The sequence below is a fragment of the Cibotium barometz genome, chromosome 44 (assembly GCF_041138505.1).
Source record: "Cibotium barometz isolate CiBa-2024 chromosome 44, ASM4113850v1, whole genome shotgun sequence".
Classification (NCBI taxonomy): domain Eukaryota; kingdom Viridiplantae; phylum Streptophyta; class Polypodiopsida; order Cyatheales; family Cibotiaceae; genus Cibotium; species Cibotium barometz.
In genome coordinates, this window is record NC_141089.1 from 40,816,227 (window position 1) to 40,832,991 (window position 16,765).

The window sequence follows — 16,765 nt, forward strand, 5'->3', positions numbered from 1 at the left end:
AAATCAGATGGTTCAATAGAGAGGTATAAAGAAAGGTTGGTTGCAAAAGGATATGCACAGACAGATGGTTTGGATTATGATGAGACATTTAGCCCAGTAACTAAGATGGCTATAGTTAGGTCTGTGATATCTATGGCTTCTTCTCGTGGTTGGAATGTGTTTCAAATGGATGTGAAGAATGCCTTCCTCAATGGTGAGCTACAAGGAGGAAGTATTTATGGAATAGCCAGAGGGGTATGCCTGACCTCTTTATTACCTTTACTTGGAATCCTAAGTGGGATGAAATAAGCAACGCTTTACTGCTAGGTCAAACCACTCAAGATTGACCGGACTTGATGCCACGGGCCTTCTATGAGAAGCATAAGGATATGATGTAGTTATTGGTGAAAAAACCATTATTTATGGAAGGGTGGTAGGATTTGTTTATGTTATCAAATTTCAAAAAGAGGTTTGCCACATGCACATATATTATTGATATTGTTTCCTAAGTTGCACAACATAATTAGTCATTGTAATATTCATGGACCATGTGAGGAACTAAATATGTGCTCTCATTTCATGGTTTGAATGGGAGTTGCAAACATCGATATCCTCAGAAGTTTTCTTAGCTACTATTGTTGCTGATAATGGATATCCAACATACATGCGATGAGAAGATGGTAGTTTCATCCAAGTAAAGGATCATAGGGTGGATAGTCAATGGGTTTTTCCATATAATCATTTTCTCTCTATGAGATTTTTAATGGATTAACATGCTACCTCACAAGCACAACAAAGAAGAAGAAGAGAGTGCATGGAAGGGTCAAATTTGGTGATTAGAACTTGGCCAACCCTATTAGGGTTAACTCCTCGATGTGAGACCACTAGGGGCTCACTCTACACTCTCTTTGTGTCACCCAAAGAGAGATCCAAGCAAGCTAGGTAGGAGCAAGAGGGAAGGAGCTATGGAGAGCTCAACCTCTACCTCATGCCAATCGTATGCAAACAAGACAAGGTGGAGGATGGAAACATACTATTTGAGCTACATTATGTAGACCCTGCTATAAGGACTATAGGATTAGATAACAAGTTTGATGGCCACATATGGAAAAGTGGAATAACAAGCAATATCTCTAGGTTTTAGGGGATTGTGATATATAGAAAATGTGGAGGGCACTTGCAGTGTGCTTGAACAAGTTTGATGGCCACATATGGAAAAGTGGAATAACAAGAAATATCTCTAGGTTTTAGGGGATTGTGATATATAGAAAATGTGGAGGGCACTTGCAGTGTGCTTGAACAACCTATGTGTAGGGGTGCAAAGAATAAAAGAAAAGAATGAAAAGTTTTGAGTAGGTCACCTATCTAGAGTTTGTCTAGTTGGATCCACTAAAGATGGCTATGGCAGCTTGAACTATTTCTATTGTTCTGCACCACCAACTTGCAAGCTAGTTCCTTGCTTTCTCTCAAAGATTACTGTAAAGATAATAACCAGAGGGATTATTCATCTTGGCTCACTTGCAACCTAGGGCGAAGGGTGTGACAAAACAAGCAATGGTGTAGATCCAAGCAAGAGTAAAGGACACAGTATCTAAATATTTCCAAGGTAGGCTCCGACCACTTCAACAAAAACTAGCAAAGGAAATAGTAATAGAGTCAGCACTTTTTGGAGATCACACTGAAAATGCCAAGCTATTTAAGGACCTAGGTGAGTTGCTAGAAAACCATACTTGACAAAAGAACACTGTCATGTTGGAGGAAAGAAGCACAAGTGGAGGTAGACCAACCAACTAATGACTACAGTGTAATCGTTCAGCTAAAAAATTGTTTGCTTTTTGACTAGTGACTATCATGTAATCTTTCAGCTAAAAAAATGCTTGCTTTTTGACTACTTCCGAATCATGCATTTTCCTAGACAATTAAATTTCTTAGGATTTGAAAGGTGTCATATATTCAATGTCACCCCCAAGGGCTAGGTAATGGTGTGGAGATGGTAAAAAAATGAGACCAAGTGGTGAATTAGGGAGCTGTTGGTTTTGCTTTTACTTTGTTAAGAGGATGCAGGAATGTACATAACAATGTCTTACCATGTTTATAACCCCTATGTCCAAGAGATGTAAACCACAGCAATTCAAGACTCCAAGGTGGAGGGCACATAAGCAAATCTTTTCTGGACCCTATTGAATAGAGTCATGGAGAGGAAGGGTTATTAAAAGGCAAAATTTAAGGGATATATGGCTGATCAAGCAAAAAATTGGCAAGGTGTGAGGATAATTTTCAATGGGGGCTCTTACAATGTTATGGTAGGAAAAGAAAGCTTTATGGCTCATGAGGCTCAAGCAAATTGGCAAGGTGTGAGGAAAATTTTCAATGGGGCCTTGTGAATGTTCTGGTAGGACAAGAAAGATCTTGCTCATTCCATTGGGAACAAAGCATGTAGTAGCACATAAAAAAATGTATTCCTCCTAGCATCCAAGAGGAGTTAAAACTGAGGTATCAGGCACGGAAATCATCACCCTCTCTAAAGAGGCCACTGCAATAAAACTAGATAACCTATGGAAGTGGTTGAGAAAAGGACATGCAAACAAGACCAAGATCTCTGCCCTTGTTGAGACATGGCTTGTGTGGTGTCATGCTAGAGCTATACATTAGGGTGAATACATGATCAAGCTAAGTCAACTAGTTTCTAAAATCAAGTTATATGAATATAATCTCAATTAAAATAATTTAATATGTGTTAAACATTTGTTATGGGCTTTGGAGGAAAGTGATATAAGTACCCGATGCCACGAGCAAACTAAGCAGAGTTTGTGCATAGCAACAATTGGCTACTATGGTGATCTTATGGACAACTCTTATACAAAAATAAAAATGTAACTCCTATCCTAAGGATATGGACACCTTGCATGTGCTCCAAGAATTGAGAAAATTAAAAAAAGATGCACTTAGAGTGCAATTTCACCAGCACCTAGACATGGTGGTGGACCTTAATAATGAGGCAACTGTAGTGCTCAATGTTGCAAATAGAGCTTTTAGCAAGGACAGTGAGGCAAAAGCAACAAGGGGGGTCTCATAATTCTATTAAGGATGGAGATTCACATCAATCTAAATTTGAGTATGTGACATGCAGTGTACGCTAAGGATAGTGAGGCAAAAGTAACAAGGGTGGTTTCAGACTCCTATTAGGGATGGTGATTCACATCGGCCTGAATTTGAATATGTTACACAAAGTGCATGCCAACCAAGCCCTAGTCATCACTTATATGGAAGAATAGGCAAGGTGGAGGTGGATATTCACCCCACAAGGTGTAGTGGAGTGCAATGGCAAGGGCTATAGAGTTGATGTGCACAATTCATGGCTATAATTTGGTGGTTCGAAATGAGCATGTGGAATTTACTTTATCAACTGAAGGAAGCAAGAAAAATGAAGAGACCTATTTGGTGTTGGTCTCTATTTTTCCTTCCTGCACTTGTGACGACTTTCAAAAGCGCGTTTGAGAGGGTAAAAACTACATGCTTTGCAAACACCTTTACTTTGTGTACATAAAATGTCTTGGGTTGGATGTGGTCCACCAAAAGTTTATTCGCCAAATATATTGGCCAAAAATATATCTCCATCAAGCACTTAGACTTAAGATTGAAATGTACACTTAACTCATGCTTGGAAACCTCCACAACACCATTCTCGGTTGTAAGCTCCACTTTATTCAACACCCCTCTCATCTTAATTACTATAGTCTCCATGTCTATTAAAAGTTCTTGAAAGGAGGTGAGAGTGAAATCCAAGAGAGTGGATGTGAAGAACAATATTTCTAGTTGCTATAGAAACCTTAAAGTTAGTAGCCCATGTAGCTTCTTCCTCTATCTCACTCTCTCATTCTCAACCTCTTTCCCTTCTCTCTCTCTCTCTCTCTCTCTCTCTCTCTCTCTCTCTCTCTCTCTCTCTCTCTCTCTTCCACCTCCCCTCTCAAGCACCTCCCCCTTTCTTCATCCCCCATGCTTCTTCCTCTATAAAATCATCTCTCTCCCACACCTCTCATGATTAAAGTTTTCATTGACCCAGTTAGCCCTTCATGAAGCCGTTGGCATTCTTCTACTAAGGCCCCAGTGTCTTCGAGCTTTCTTATTTCCTCATTAGCATTGGAGTACTCACCGACTCCTTTAGGAGTTGATGGTTTCTCCCTTTGCTCCTCTAGGTCTGGCCCTTTGTGGTTGATCCTTTGATCCCCCTCTTCTCTCGATTTGGTGGATCCCGTGTCGATCGTATCTTCTTCAGATCCATCTTGGATTGTGACCCTTGTGTCACCCTTACCCACTTTTTTCACTCTTCTCCTACGGCCAGTTTTGGAAATAGTCACATCTGCTCAGTTCTATCCCTTGTCTTTTAATTGGGCTTGGGCTCGTGTCAAAACATTGAGTGGTGTGATATTTCCAGGCTGCACACTAATGGTTCGGACGGTGACCTGATTCGAAGTGGAAACCGAACCACTTGTGCAATATGGACAATCCTTGATCAAATGATCAATACCACATTTAGTACAAATGAGTACAGGCATGTCATTGGGCGAAGCAGTCACTTGTTGGGGTTGGTGCGTATGAACCATATTCTTGTTTGGGCACTCAGGGATTCGATGTGGCCCTCCACGGCCAAAACATTGTAGCGGTCCTCTCCTTATGTTCGAGTTCATATCCTTGCCCTTCCATTGTACCATGTTTTGAAACACAGGTACTGGCGTGTTATTCTATAGGACATAGAATTATGGTGTGACCTCCGCAGCTTCTCCATAGTACTCTCCGCCAAGTTCTACTTCACGCACCATATCAATATCTTCCGATGGCTCTTCAATCAATATTTGGTTGATCTTAGCCTGTGTGGTGGTAGAGGTGAAGTGTCTTGTACCCGGAACATCCCCCTAGGTAAATAAGAAGAGTAAGGTTGTCCTATAGCTGCATGTGATTTGTCCAAGTGGTGCTCCAATGGAGCTCTAGGTGCTGGTAGCTATGCAACGGTTTGGAATCTTGGATACCTACACATTGAAGTGTCATGATTCCCTAATTTTACACAGTGTGCACAATAGAGTAATGGCCTTGCTCTTAATTGTGGACATTCGGTGGTAGTGTGATTCAATCTGCACATAGAGCACCACACCAACTCCTTGCAAGGGTAAAGATGGTTATGCCCATGCCTAGATGTTTCTCTTCCCTCCTTTACCTTCAATTTCTCTAGTATTGTGTTACTGAGCTCATTTATAATCATGTTTCTGACTTGCTTGCTCCAAGTTCCCATTTCTTGGTGACTCGAGACACGAGAAGTCATAGTTGCTGAAGATATTCTAACATCTTCCGATCGCGGCAATTCCAGTATATTATCTTCATATTCAATTTCCAGTTTACAACATGCATCAAGAGTGGCTGGTCGGGCTAGTACCAGATAATCATGCATCTTGTGGTTTCTAATCCCTCACCAGAAGCAAGGAAATAACTGATGTTCGTCAGTTAACCTCTCACGTAGTTTGCACCTTGAATTTAAGTGCGTAAGTCGAGACACATAGTCTCTGATCGACTCCATTTCCTTTTGTTTGATATTGTGCAATTGTGCCATAGGGCTCCATCTATCACCACTTTTGGCAAAGCTGGGCACAAACACATTCTTGAGTCATGTGAAGTTAACCTTATCCTCGGGTTTGAGGGTTTGGAACCATTGATGCGCTTTCCCTTCCAGGGTCAATGAGAAAGCATGAATCATTTTCACATCATTGACAGGTTTGTAGGTTTTGCATGTGGATTCAAAAATCTCTACATGTTGGATAGGATCTCCGTCCCCATAGAATTTTTGGACGAGTTTGGAAATGATATGTGGCTTCATCTCGGGGGTCGGGATTCTAGAGCAGTGCCTAGTTCCCTGAACATTTCTCGGCCCATATCAGCTACCGCCATATTCAACAGATCCATCCTTGTGGCTGCATTAAGGTCAATAGTTGGATCCACCCTTGGTCTTTGAGGAATTGTTCCCTCCCTTCCTAGACCTCGTCATGTTCTTGTGTGGCTCTTCTAGGTACCTCCGATCCATGGGATGGTCCTACCACTATACCTTGGAGTGGCTCATCACATTAGTCACCTTTGCAGAATTAAAAGTTCCATGTCCTGCAGGAACGTAGGATGATTGATCATGTGCTCAATATATTTTTTGGTGTCCTCCACTTCACCCGCCACTCTTGCTAGATTATCCTCTTCTTCTAGGGTTTTAAACCCTTCCTCAGCTCTGGGCTCCTCATTTATGGGTTCTAAGTTTGGAATTTCTCCCTCACTTCTTCCCATGACTAATTCCAGCTCCTTACCCTATGATTGAAGTAGGTTTAAACTTCCCATCTCCTTTTGTTCAGCTCTCACCCTTCGAGTATTGAGCTCTTGTTTCTTTAAGCTCAACTCTCGTAGAGCTGCCTTTACACCTCACTCCTTCTGAGATCTAGCTCTACTTCCTTTGAGGTGGGGAAGAATACTTGACTCGTCTTGGCCGCACTTTCCATGTCCCGTCTCATTCGAGGGGTGCCGATGTTCGACAGCCTTGAATTTGACGTTTGGATGGGCACTTCTTGTCTTGGACCAAGTCTAGCGCGCTGGTTGACGAACCCATGCTTGCAGATTGCACTTCTTCGTCATGACTGGTTTGGAGACCAAAAAATCCTCGGGCGATATCAATGATACCACTGGATCTGGTTGGGGAGGGTGGTTTCTCCTCTTCCCCAAACCCAGAGTACCTTAGCCCTTCTTCCATGGACTTTTCACTACTAGTTTCAACAACGGTGGTCAAGTTCCTTAAGACACTCAGGTGAGTGCTTACTGAGTGACCTGAACCCACCCCACACTTTTTTGATAGGAAGATCCTGGGTGATTCGATGCACTATCGTCAGGTGTAAGATTGTCTCCGATGAGCTTTCCAAATCTTAAGTGCATGTATGTATGATTTGATAAGCTACTTTGATGACCCAATTTAGTTTTGATCAGATTCTGTTGATCTATTTCTGAGGCCGTGAGATTGCAGAGAACAGTTCATGGCATGAAGTGTTAGAAAACAGTTCACGTTTTGAACGTTTTTTTTAACACTTTCACGTGTTCAAAATTTTTTGCTCTTGGGGTTGGAATTCCTTGTCCTTGTTGTAGGAGTCACTCCTTTCCAGACCTTTGTAGCCTTAACCTCACTATACCAAACTCGTGCGTTGGATTGGACTAAACCATGAGTTTGTAGGAAATAGTTCACGCCGTGAACAAAAAAGGGTTCATGTCGTGAAGGTCTTATAAAATATCTCACGTCTGTGAACGAATTGGTTCATGCCATTCTGAAAAAGTTCACAGCGTGAACAAATTTCTGCACTTTCACGATTCTTAATCTTGTCAAACCTTGTGACATCAGAGGTGTGAGGATAAGGTTACCTATTTTTGGCAAGGCAATCTCGTAATTTACAATGTTAATTGCAACACTGATGTCAGACGCGGTTCATGGCGTGAAGTTGTGGAAAACAGTTCACGACATGAACGTTTTCCTGCAGTTTCATGTGGGAACTTCTTGCATCGACTAAGGTGATTTTGGGTGCAAAATACTTATCCAACAGTTCCCAAAATGATTGTGCCACATCTAAGGAATGGAATACAAGTTCAAGGCACAGTCAATGGCTCCTTACTTTTTTTTATTTTGTGAATTTTTAGAAAAGAAGAAAAATAAAACACCAACTTGCTCATTCATGTTGATGCTTCCAATGATGCAAATATCAAAATTAACTAGCAAAATAGTGAAGCTCTATTCTAAGACCACTCCACCACACATATACACAACAAACACAACCAATTTCACACGATTTTTTACTTCCACACAAATCTTATCCATTCATTTTCTACACAATGCACAACCAAAATGCAAGGGCAATCATGAATCTTATGCAATGGGAGTTGAAACTCCAAGAGGAAGGAAGAAACAAAGGTGTTTCCCCAGCAGCGATGCTAAAAATGTTATGGACTACCACACCTCCAAGAGGGAACTCAATGCATTCACCTAAAGGATGAGCAATAGATCACAACCGTCATAGGGCACTTACTAATGCTTCGAACTTGAGTCCCTTGAGGCCTCCAAGCTCACTTATTAAGCTCCAAATCTCTAAGCTCCACCTCCATGCTGTCATCGTAGAGTCCCTCACATTGTCGCATAAGGCAATCACTCTCTCTCACTCCCCCACACAAGCATGAATCATACAAGCATAGAAGAGGCACAATGCTAGAATGCTCTCTCTCTCAATCTCTCTCAAGACACAAAGAAGAGCTCTCTATAGCACAAGGGGGATTGTTTCTTTTCATTATGAGAAAATGCCTTATATACATTTGGCCCTTATTCACACTTGGGTGCCCAAAACTTATATATTTGGCCCTTATTCACACTTGGGTGCCCAAAACTTACTTAAGTAGGCCTTGGGTGACCAATATCTCATAATGTACAACTTTTATAGTGCCATTTCATGACACTTATTAATGTCCTCAATTGGAGGAGCGTGTTTGTTAATCCAAAATGGGATTAACAACCAAGTAGATTAAATGGGATTAACAACCAAGTAGATTAAACAAAACATATCTTTATAATGCATTGCTATCTCGATTACATGGAGAGAATCAAGTTGCTTTGGCATGTGCATCGTCCAGAATTGCTGCATTGTTACTATCAAATGGTCGTACAACACACTCACGTTTCAAAATCTCATTGGTTCTCAATGCTCATAGAACATGTGGTGTCAAAGGTAATAGCCCATTGGCTGAGATGTTAAAGCTTGCAAGGTTGATCATTTGGGATGAGGCTCCAATGATGCATCAATATGCCTATGAAGCATTGGACAAGACATTAAAAGACATTATGCAAAGTGAGATTATGTTTGGTGGGAAAATTATGCTCTTTGGTGGTGACTTCAGGAAAATATTACTAGTTGTGGTGGCAAAGGGATCGCGTAAGGGTATTGTTGATGCAACGTTATGACGGTCATATATTTGGAGATATGTGAATGTTTTAAAGCTCACCCAAAACATGCGTAGAATTTATCAAATGGACTTTACAAGTTGGAGATGGCTCTTTAGACCATCCAAACAATCAAGGTAGAGTGGTAATTACACCACGAATGTTGATCCATGGAAACTCCCTTTTGAGTTTGGTTGAATGGGTGTACAAAGATGTTCAAAAAGTGAAGGACTATGCATGCTTCTTCAAAGACCGTGCTATTCTTGTATCACGAAATCTAGAGTTTGATGAGATCAATGAACTAGCCTTGAGTGCATTACCCGTCCGACAGAGAATACCTCAATGCAGCCACAATTGTTTCATTTGAGAATGACAGAATAATGTATCCAATTGAGTACTTGAATAGTTTGAATTTAGGTGGTGGGTATCCACCTCACCGCTTGCTTCTAAAGATGAATGCTCCTATCATGCTGCTCCACAATTTGGACCCTCAGCAAGGGCTTTGCAATGGTACCAGACTAATATGCAAGCAATTTCACTCAAAGGTGATAGAAGTAGAAATTATTATATGTACAAACATTGGAGACATGGTCTTTATTCCCAGGATAACATTTATACCAACTATGCTTGAATTGCCTTTTGACATGAGAAGGAGACAGTTTCCTGTGAGACTAGCTTTTGGTATGTCAATAAATAAGTCCCAAGGACAAGCGTTGAGTGTGTTGTGGCACTTTATTTGGCCACAAGTATTCACACATGGATAATTGTATGTTGCTATGTCACATGTTAGATCATCTGATGCAATGAAAGTGTGTGTAAAGGATACTGTGGAACATGAAAGTGTGTGTAAAGGATATTGTGGAACATGAAAGCAGCATAGAAGATTCAAAAGAAGTCTACACAGCCAATGTTGTCTACAAAGAGGTATTGCAAATGGCATGTAGAAGAATGTAACTGTAGTATATGGCCAAAAGGTTGAGAGTGAGCTATTGATATTGCAGCCTACAAATGGAAGAGACTACATTCCTAGGTATCTCTGTATTAATCAAGCAAGCATTTGAAAGGTGAATGCTTGTAGAGATGTGGCATGTGCTACCTTATAAGTTGATTGACGTTTCTTTTAGAATGATAACTATTTATTATGATGTGAAGACATAAAGTTTAATAGAAGTTGGATGGCAATTTTTCTTCAATTTATCTCACAATGGCGCTACGCTTACTGGCAATATTGAATTGATATATATAAATCTACTTACATTGTGTGGATTAAATGGCTGACATTGAGGTAAAGCCACCATACAGATGCACAATATGGAGTGACCCATCTATTGTTTAAGAGATGGTTCAAATTGTTGATATGGTTGTAGGGGGATGGTGAGCTCATGTTTTTTTAAAAACATTTGGATAAGCAAATGTTTAGCTTCTGACTTGCTTTTACAGTGGCTTTATTTATTTTTCTTACTTTACTTGAAATAATGAATGTCCCATAGAGAGAGAGAGAGAGAGAGAGAGAGAGAGAGAGAGAGAGAGAGAGAGAGACTGACCACAAAATCTTGATTTGATATCATGTATATTGCTTAGCATGGATGTGGAAATGAGATCGTTTACATTTATTTATGGTGATGGACAAGATATTGAAAGTATCCTTCTTGACGTTTGCTATAATATAGTCATCATTGTTTACCATAATCTATTTAATTTTCATGGTTCAATTGTAGACCCGCCGTTTTGGGAAGGACAAGCAACAACATCTCTATTAATCGAACTATTAGAGAGCACAGGTGTATTACGGTATGAAAACTAGCTTTTTATGTAGCTTTTATGTTTTATGTAAATAAAAAATATTATTGAAATTTTTTTGCAACAGGGAATATCTTTATTTTTTGGAACCTAGATTATTGCTAGGTTTGTATGGTCGAGACACTTACAACGATAGTTTTGGGCTCCTTGGAATTTACTAGCTAAGATTACAGATCAGCTTCATGTACATGTAATGTTTGTAGACTATGGAAAGTCTAATAAGTTAGATTTTCGATGCATAGGCACTTGACATTACAAAATATTCTGCTTGGCCGTCTACAAGCCGATTGAAATGCCATTCGTCTCAAATGTTAATCCACCAAATGAGTTTTGTAAGGTTTTTTGTTTTTGCTTCTTCTCGACAAAAATTAAATCTTGCAATAGCCAATGTTATTATCTTAAATATATTTTATGGACAGATGGAGGCGAGGAGTACAGGCTTCTAAGGAGAAATAATCCAGTCGCCCGAAGATTGTTTTAATGCTTGCTTAGGTGTGTTAAGATTGTTAACACTATTTTGGTTGGAATTTTAGATGTATATCTTTATGCCAAGTTTGGTACTTTATTCAAAGAAATGTAAGTACTTTAGGAGCTTCTACATGGATATCTATGGCAAGTATGATGTGTATATATGTAGGTTGGCAAGTTGAGGACCATGAGGCCCAAAATGACTTCAAACATAAGGCTTATCTCTACTAACTTCCCATGAGAACGAGCCTTTTGTTGTTATGCATGCAGGAATACTCTTGCCCGTTAGGGATGGGTCATGCCAGTGCTGTTAGGGACGGGTCATGCCAGTAGGTACGGGTATAGCTGTGTGAGTGTGTCCAGAAGTAAGTGTGTGTGTGTGTGTGTATAGGTACAAGTATGCTATGTTTGTACTTATGTATGTCTAGAGATAGATAGATGTTGTTCATATGTATAGGTAGTCTATGTGAGATAGATAGATGTTGTTCATATGTATAGGTAGTCTATGTGAGTACCATGTACATATATATGTGCAAATATATGCATTTACGTAAGAATAAGTTGAAAATGCACATACATGTATGCATACTTGATTGCTTCTATGCATGGGTACATATGGATGTATAGGTATGAATGCGTATATATAATGTATATATGTATGTGAACATATATATTTACAAAAACATAAATATGTGTATCTGTATGTAGGCATATATGTGTGTGTACGCAAATATATATGGATAGACATTGTAGATGTATGTGTATATGTATATATGTTTATAGGTGTGCTAGTTCCTAAAGTATAGATGTATGTGTGTATGTATATGCAAAGAGATTTTTTGTGCGTGTATAAACATGAATGTGAGAGAGAGAGAGAGAGAGAGAGAGAGAGAGAGATGTCCATGAATGTCTTCAAATTTAAGGCCTCCTCTATGGTACAAGTACCCAAACCTCTCATGTCCGAAGGATGGGGGATGGGTTGTCTCCTTAAGAAGTTGTCTTTTTTAATGGTGTGCTTAGCTCAACCTGTCGGAGACGGATCTCGTCACTAGTATAATTTGAAGCTTTCCCAAAAAAAAAGAAGTAGTTTCCTCTATATTTACATGTGTGTGTGTGTGAGAGAGAGAGAGAGAGAGAGAGAGAGAGAGAGAGAGATGGTTGTAATAGTTCTTTTCTGGAACCTTGGTCGGCCGCAGAATGCGCGGGTGCAATACTAGTATATATAGAGAGAGACTTTGTTTGTTTTAAAAAAAAAGGAAAAAGGAAAAGAAAAAGAAAAAGGTGAAGTCGACCATTTTATTCAGATGATGAAGCGCCTTTCAAAACTGCAACGGCTCTTCTCTTTTCACAAAGCCCATTTCGCCATAGCTCGATCTTGTACCTGCATGTAGTAGTGTGTAGAAAGCCTGTGGTTTCTTTTTCCTTTGTTTTTTCCCGCCATAGCCATGGAGAACTACGAGAAGCTGGAGAAGGTAGGGGAGGGAACCTATGGCAAGGTGTACAAGGCCCGCGACAAGAAGACCGGCCGCCTGGTCGCACTCAAGAAGACCCGCCTGGACATGGAGGAAGAGGGCGTCCCGTCCACGGCCCTCCGCGAAGTCTCCCTCCTGCAGATGCTCTCCCAAAGCATTTATGTCGTCAGGTAAGCAACAAGTCCCTACTTTAGTAGGGTTTTCTATCTTAATTAGGGTTTTCCCTGTGGACTGGCGTCGTTTCTCTGGATTAGGGTATGTTGTAATACAGATTTCTTTCTCTCGATTAGAGTTTTGGGAGGTTTGTTTTAAACCAGGATATGTCGCTGGATTAGGACTTTGTCTTATGATCTCTGAGACAGGGTTAGATTCTATGTCCTCTGAATAACCTGAATCAGGGTATGGTTGAGGTTTCGTCTCTGTCTCTGCATCTGACTCTTGTTTTTGAAGTTGGGGTTTGTCTTCAGGTCGTCATGCTGCTCTGTTCCCTGCGAATGTTCTTTGCATCAGGCTTTTTTTCTCTCCTACAGATGCTCTGAAGCAAGGTTTAGGGTTTTTTAAACTACATTTTAGGTCCCCTGTGCTAGAATTAGGATATTCTAGCAAGGGTTTAAGGTTTTGTCTGTGCATTTTAGTTCATCATTGCTCTCTTCCACCCTGGATTATGGGTTTTTGGTGCTGTTAGGTAGTAGGTTCATGTATCTGATTCAGAGGTCCATGGAGCATTGATGTTGTGTATACATCAAGATTTGAAGAGATACCTGAAATCCTGGTATAGTGACACGCTAATGTGTTCTCTGCATGTGTGAAACACAGGCTATTATGTGTGGAGCATTTGGAAAAGAAGGGGAAGCCTCTCATTTATTTGGTGTTTGAGTACATGGACACTGATCTCAAGAAATACATTGACCTTCACGCACGTGCACAGGGTCACGGCCAACCTCCTTTGCCAGCTAAACATGTGCAGGTATGTGCAGTATTCATATGAGAAGCTTACAAATCATCTAATCTCTCTTTCAGGTCCTCTTACAGTGGAAAGATGTTGGAAGTGCATGCTACATTTGCTTCAGTTTAAGTACAAAAAGTGGTCATGGTTGTCTCATGCCTTTCATGGTTTGCAAATAGAACTTCATGTATCAATTGTGCAAAGGAGTAGCCCACTGTCACAGCCATGGAGTTATGCACAGGTTTGCTTACTGTACCCTTGACTATCTTATCGGCAACAAGCACATAAAATGATGTGTATGATAGGTTACCAGTATTGGAAGTATTTGTATTAGTTGCCCAATTTCGATGTGCTATCCACGATGCAGGGACTTGAAACCCCAAAACCTGCTGGTTGATAAAGAAAGGGGTCTGCTCAAGATTGCCGATCTTGGGCTTGGGCGAGCCTTCACAGTACCCCTCAAGAGCTACACACACGAGGTACAAAACGCTGCATTTTTGATACCTCTTGGCACAAAACGCTGCATTTTTGATACCTCTTGGCAACATAGGAAATTTAAAGCCTATATTGGTCAAGGACTCCACCCATAAGGGATAGCTTTTCATGCAGATTGTTACCCTGTGGTATCGAGCTCCAGAAGTGCTGCTAGGAGCCACGCATTACTCGACTCCTGTTGATATATGGTCGGTTGGATGCATCTTTGGTATAGACACCTACTCTCTTATGCTTAACCTGAGTTACAAGATTTGTCATGCAAAGATAAAAGAAGGGTAAGCTGAGTAATGTTGCCTTTTCTCCCAGCTGAGCTAACCCGCAAACAGCCTCTCTTCCCTGGGGACTCTCTTATGCTTAACCTGAGTTACAAGATTTGTCATGCACATCCCTTCTTTCTTTTCTATTCTTAAAGATAAAAGAAGGATAAGCTGAGTAATGCTGCCTTTTTCTCTCAGCTGAGCTAACCCGCAAACAGCCTCTCTTCCCTGGGGACTCAGAGCTGCAGCAGCTGCTTCACATATTCAGGTGAAGCAGCTACCACTCTACTAGCAATAATGTCACTATATCTCTATGGATGGTTTTATAATTGATGTCTACATGCGTGATTTTATGATGGCAGGCTGCTCGGTACTCCGAATGAGGAGACATGGCCAGGAGTGAGCAAACTGAGGGACTGGCATGAATATCCCCAATGGCAAATTGCAGACATTGCAAAAACTGTGCCCCATCTTGAGTTGAGGGGTGTGGATTTGCTGTCAGTGAGTGCCTTTACTTCATATATTGACAGTGTTTTGCTATCATATCCATCCCTGCGTATGGCCTTATCTTGGGTTTTCAATTCATTTGTACACTAATATTCTCCAATCTTGTTTCGCGGTGTTGCAGAAAATGCTGCAACTGGATCCCTGCAAAAGGATTTCGGCAAAGGCAGCAATGCAGCATCCTTACTTTGATGATCTTGACAAATCACAATTCTAAGCCTTGTTTTGATGATCACAAAATTCAAAGCCTCACAAGACTACTCTCATTTGGGTGTGAAAACCAACATTACAGTAAAAACCCACATTATTCATAGCCACAGTAGCCTGCTCTTTTCTACCTTGGAAGTGGCCTGGCCTCTTATTTATTTGGGTGCTTTTTTTTTCTTCAAGGTCATTATAATTAACAAGAGAAGGTTGAATGTGGCTCGCATCTTGTGAGCAAGATGGTGATATATATATATCTCACTCAATTTTTTGTAATGTATATCTTTTAATTTCAAAGATTTTCATTATCTGATTATATCCATGTGGCTCTATTTTGATTCCTAATAAAAAAATTACAACAAATATATATGCTGAAGGGTCATTAACAAGACCTTATTTTCATGTGTATGTGATTCTTACATGAATTTGAGTTTCATGTCATTTTAAATTTCAGAAGTATGTGATACTCACGCAAATGTGGTAATTTGGTCAATAAGAACGTGATTTTAGTTTTACATGCAAATTTGGATATTCACGTAAACAAACTTTTCGTGTGATAATGTCCGTAAGAATGTAATTCTCATGTGTATTTTACACATGCTATGAATTAACCCCTAGAGATGGAAACCAAGCATTATCCTGTTCAATGTACTAGCCCCCTAATAGTTTATGTAAAAATAAACACAAGGACTAATCAAAGATTAATCTCATGCTAAATTTTGTTCATTTGGGCTAATTTAATGGCTCTAATTAACCCTTAATTTCTAATGTAGTTTGCACATGTGAATATGGTTTCACTCGCTCGACCTATCGTATGGTGCTTTACAATCTTACAAACTCCAAAAACCAGGCTAAATGATCTCTTGGATTGGGAGACATGAGCACATTATCTTGTAAAAAAAAGATACAAATCAAACACATTCCTACGACAACTATGTCTGCACACTTATGTAATGGGCGTTGCACTATATTGTAAATCCTACCATTTATTGAGAGAAACGTCCTAAAGACGCTTCCAAGTCTTGAGCTTCGAAGGACAGACAAGAGGATATTGGTCAGTTGGCCAAACCATAAAGAAAAGCTTTGTAATTATGTTTTGGGCGTCTTGGGTCACTTACTCCTGGGCGGCCTAGTGGGAAAATGCATAGAACTATAAAAGCCAATTTCTCTTGTTTGTAACTCATTCTCCCATTTGTACAATAGAAGTGGAGTGCTCTCTCTCTCTCTCTCTCTCTCTCTCTCTCTCTTGTAACTCTGATCTAGCATGTGTGGTGTGCTTAGGATTAGGGTTATATTAGTGCTAATCACTTGTTCTCTCTTGCTGCTTCTCGTCCTCTTACTTGAGTGATTATGCTATCACCATGATTGTCTTCCATGGAGATCCCACATGATCTTCGCGAGAGAGGTTGCACCACTTGTTGGATTAGCAACCGCCTCGGTGTGACAACGAGTGTGGGAGAATAGCGGTGCTGAGCAATTGTGGTGGAGTTTTTTAGCATAGCTTGAGCTCGGCGGATCGGTAATTTTCCATGACATGTTAGGGTGAGCTTAACATCTTTGGCACCGCTGTGCTGGGGACGCTCTGCTCGGGAGTGTCAATCTGTTCTTGAGGCCTTTCTTGATCAAATCCGACGGAGTCTCCATAGCC

At 40.4% G+C, this 16,765-nt stretch overlaps 1 protein-coding gene across 1 annotated transcript; it reads left to right on the plus strand.

Moving 5' to 3' along the window:
* Nucleotides 1-12,606: 12,606 nt before the first annotated feature.
* LOC147613290 (cyclin-dependent kinase B1-1-like) lies at nucleotides 12,607-15,430 on the plus strand. The gene is made up of 8 exons (XM_086782078.1): nucleotides 12,607-12,881; nucleotides 13,528-13,678; nucleotides 13,837-13,898; nucleotides 14,025-14,136; nucleotides 14,267-14,360; nucleotides 14,608-14,677; nucleotides 14,772-14,910; nucleotides 15,038-15,430. Exons 1-8 carry the CDS (start codon nucleotides 12,685-12,687, stop codon nucleotides 15,128-15,130), a joined length of 918 nt encoding a protein of 305 aa, XP_086638204.1. The 5' UTR covers nucleotides 12,607-12,684; the 3' UTR covers nucleotides 15,131-15,430.
* The last annotated feature ends 1,335 nt before the right edge of the window (nucleotides 15,431-16,765 follow it).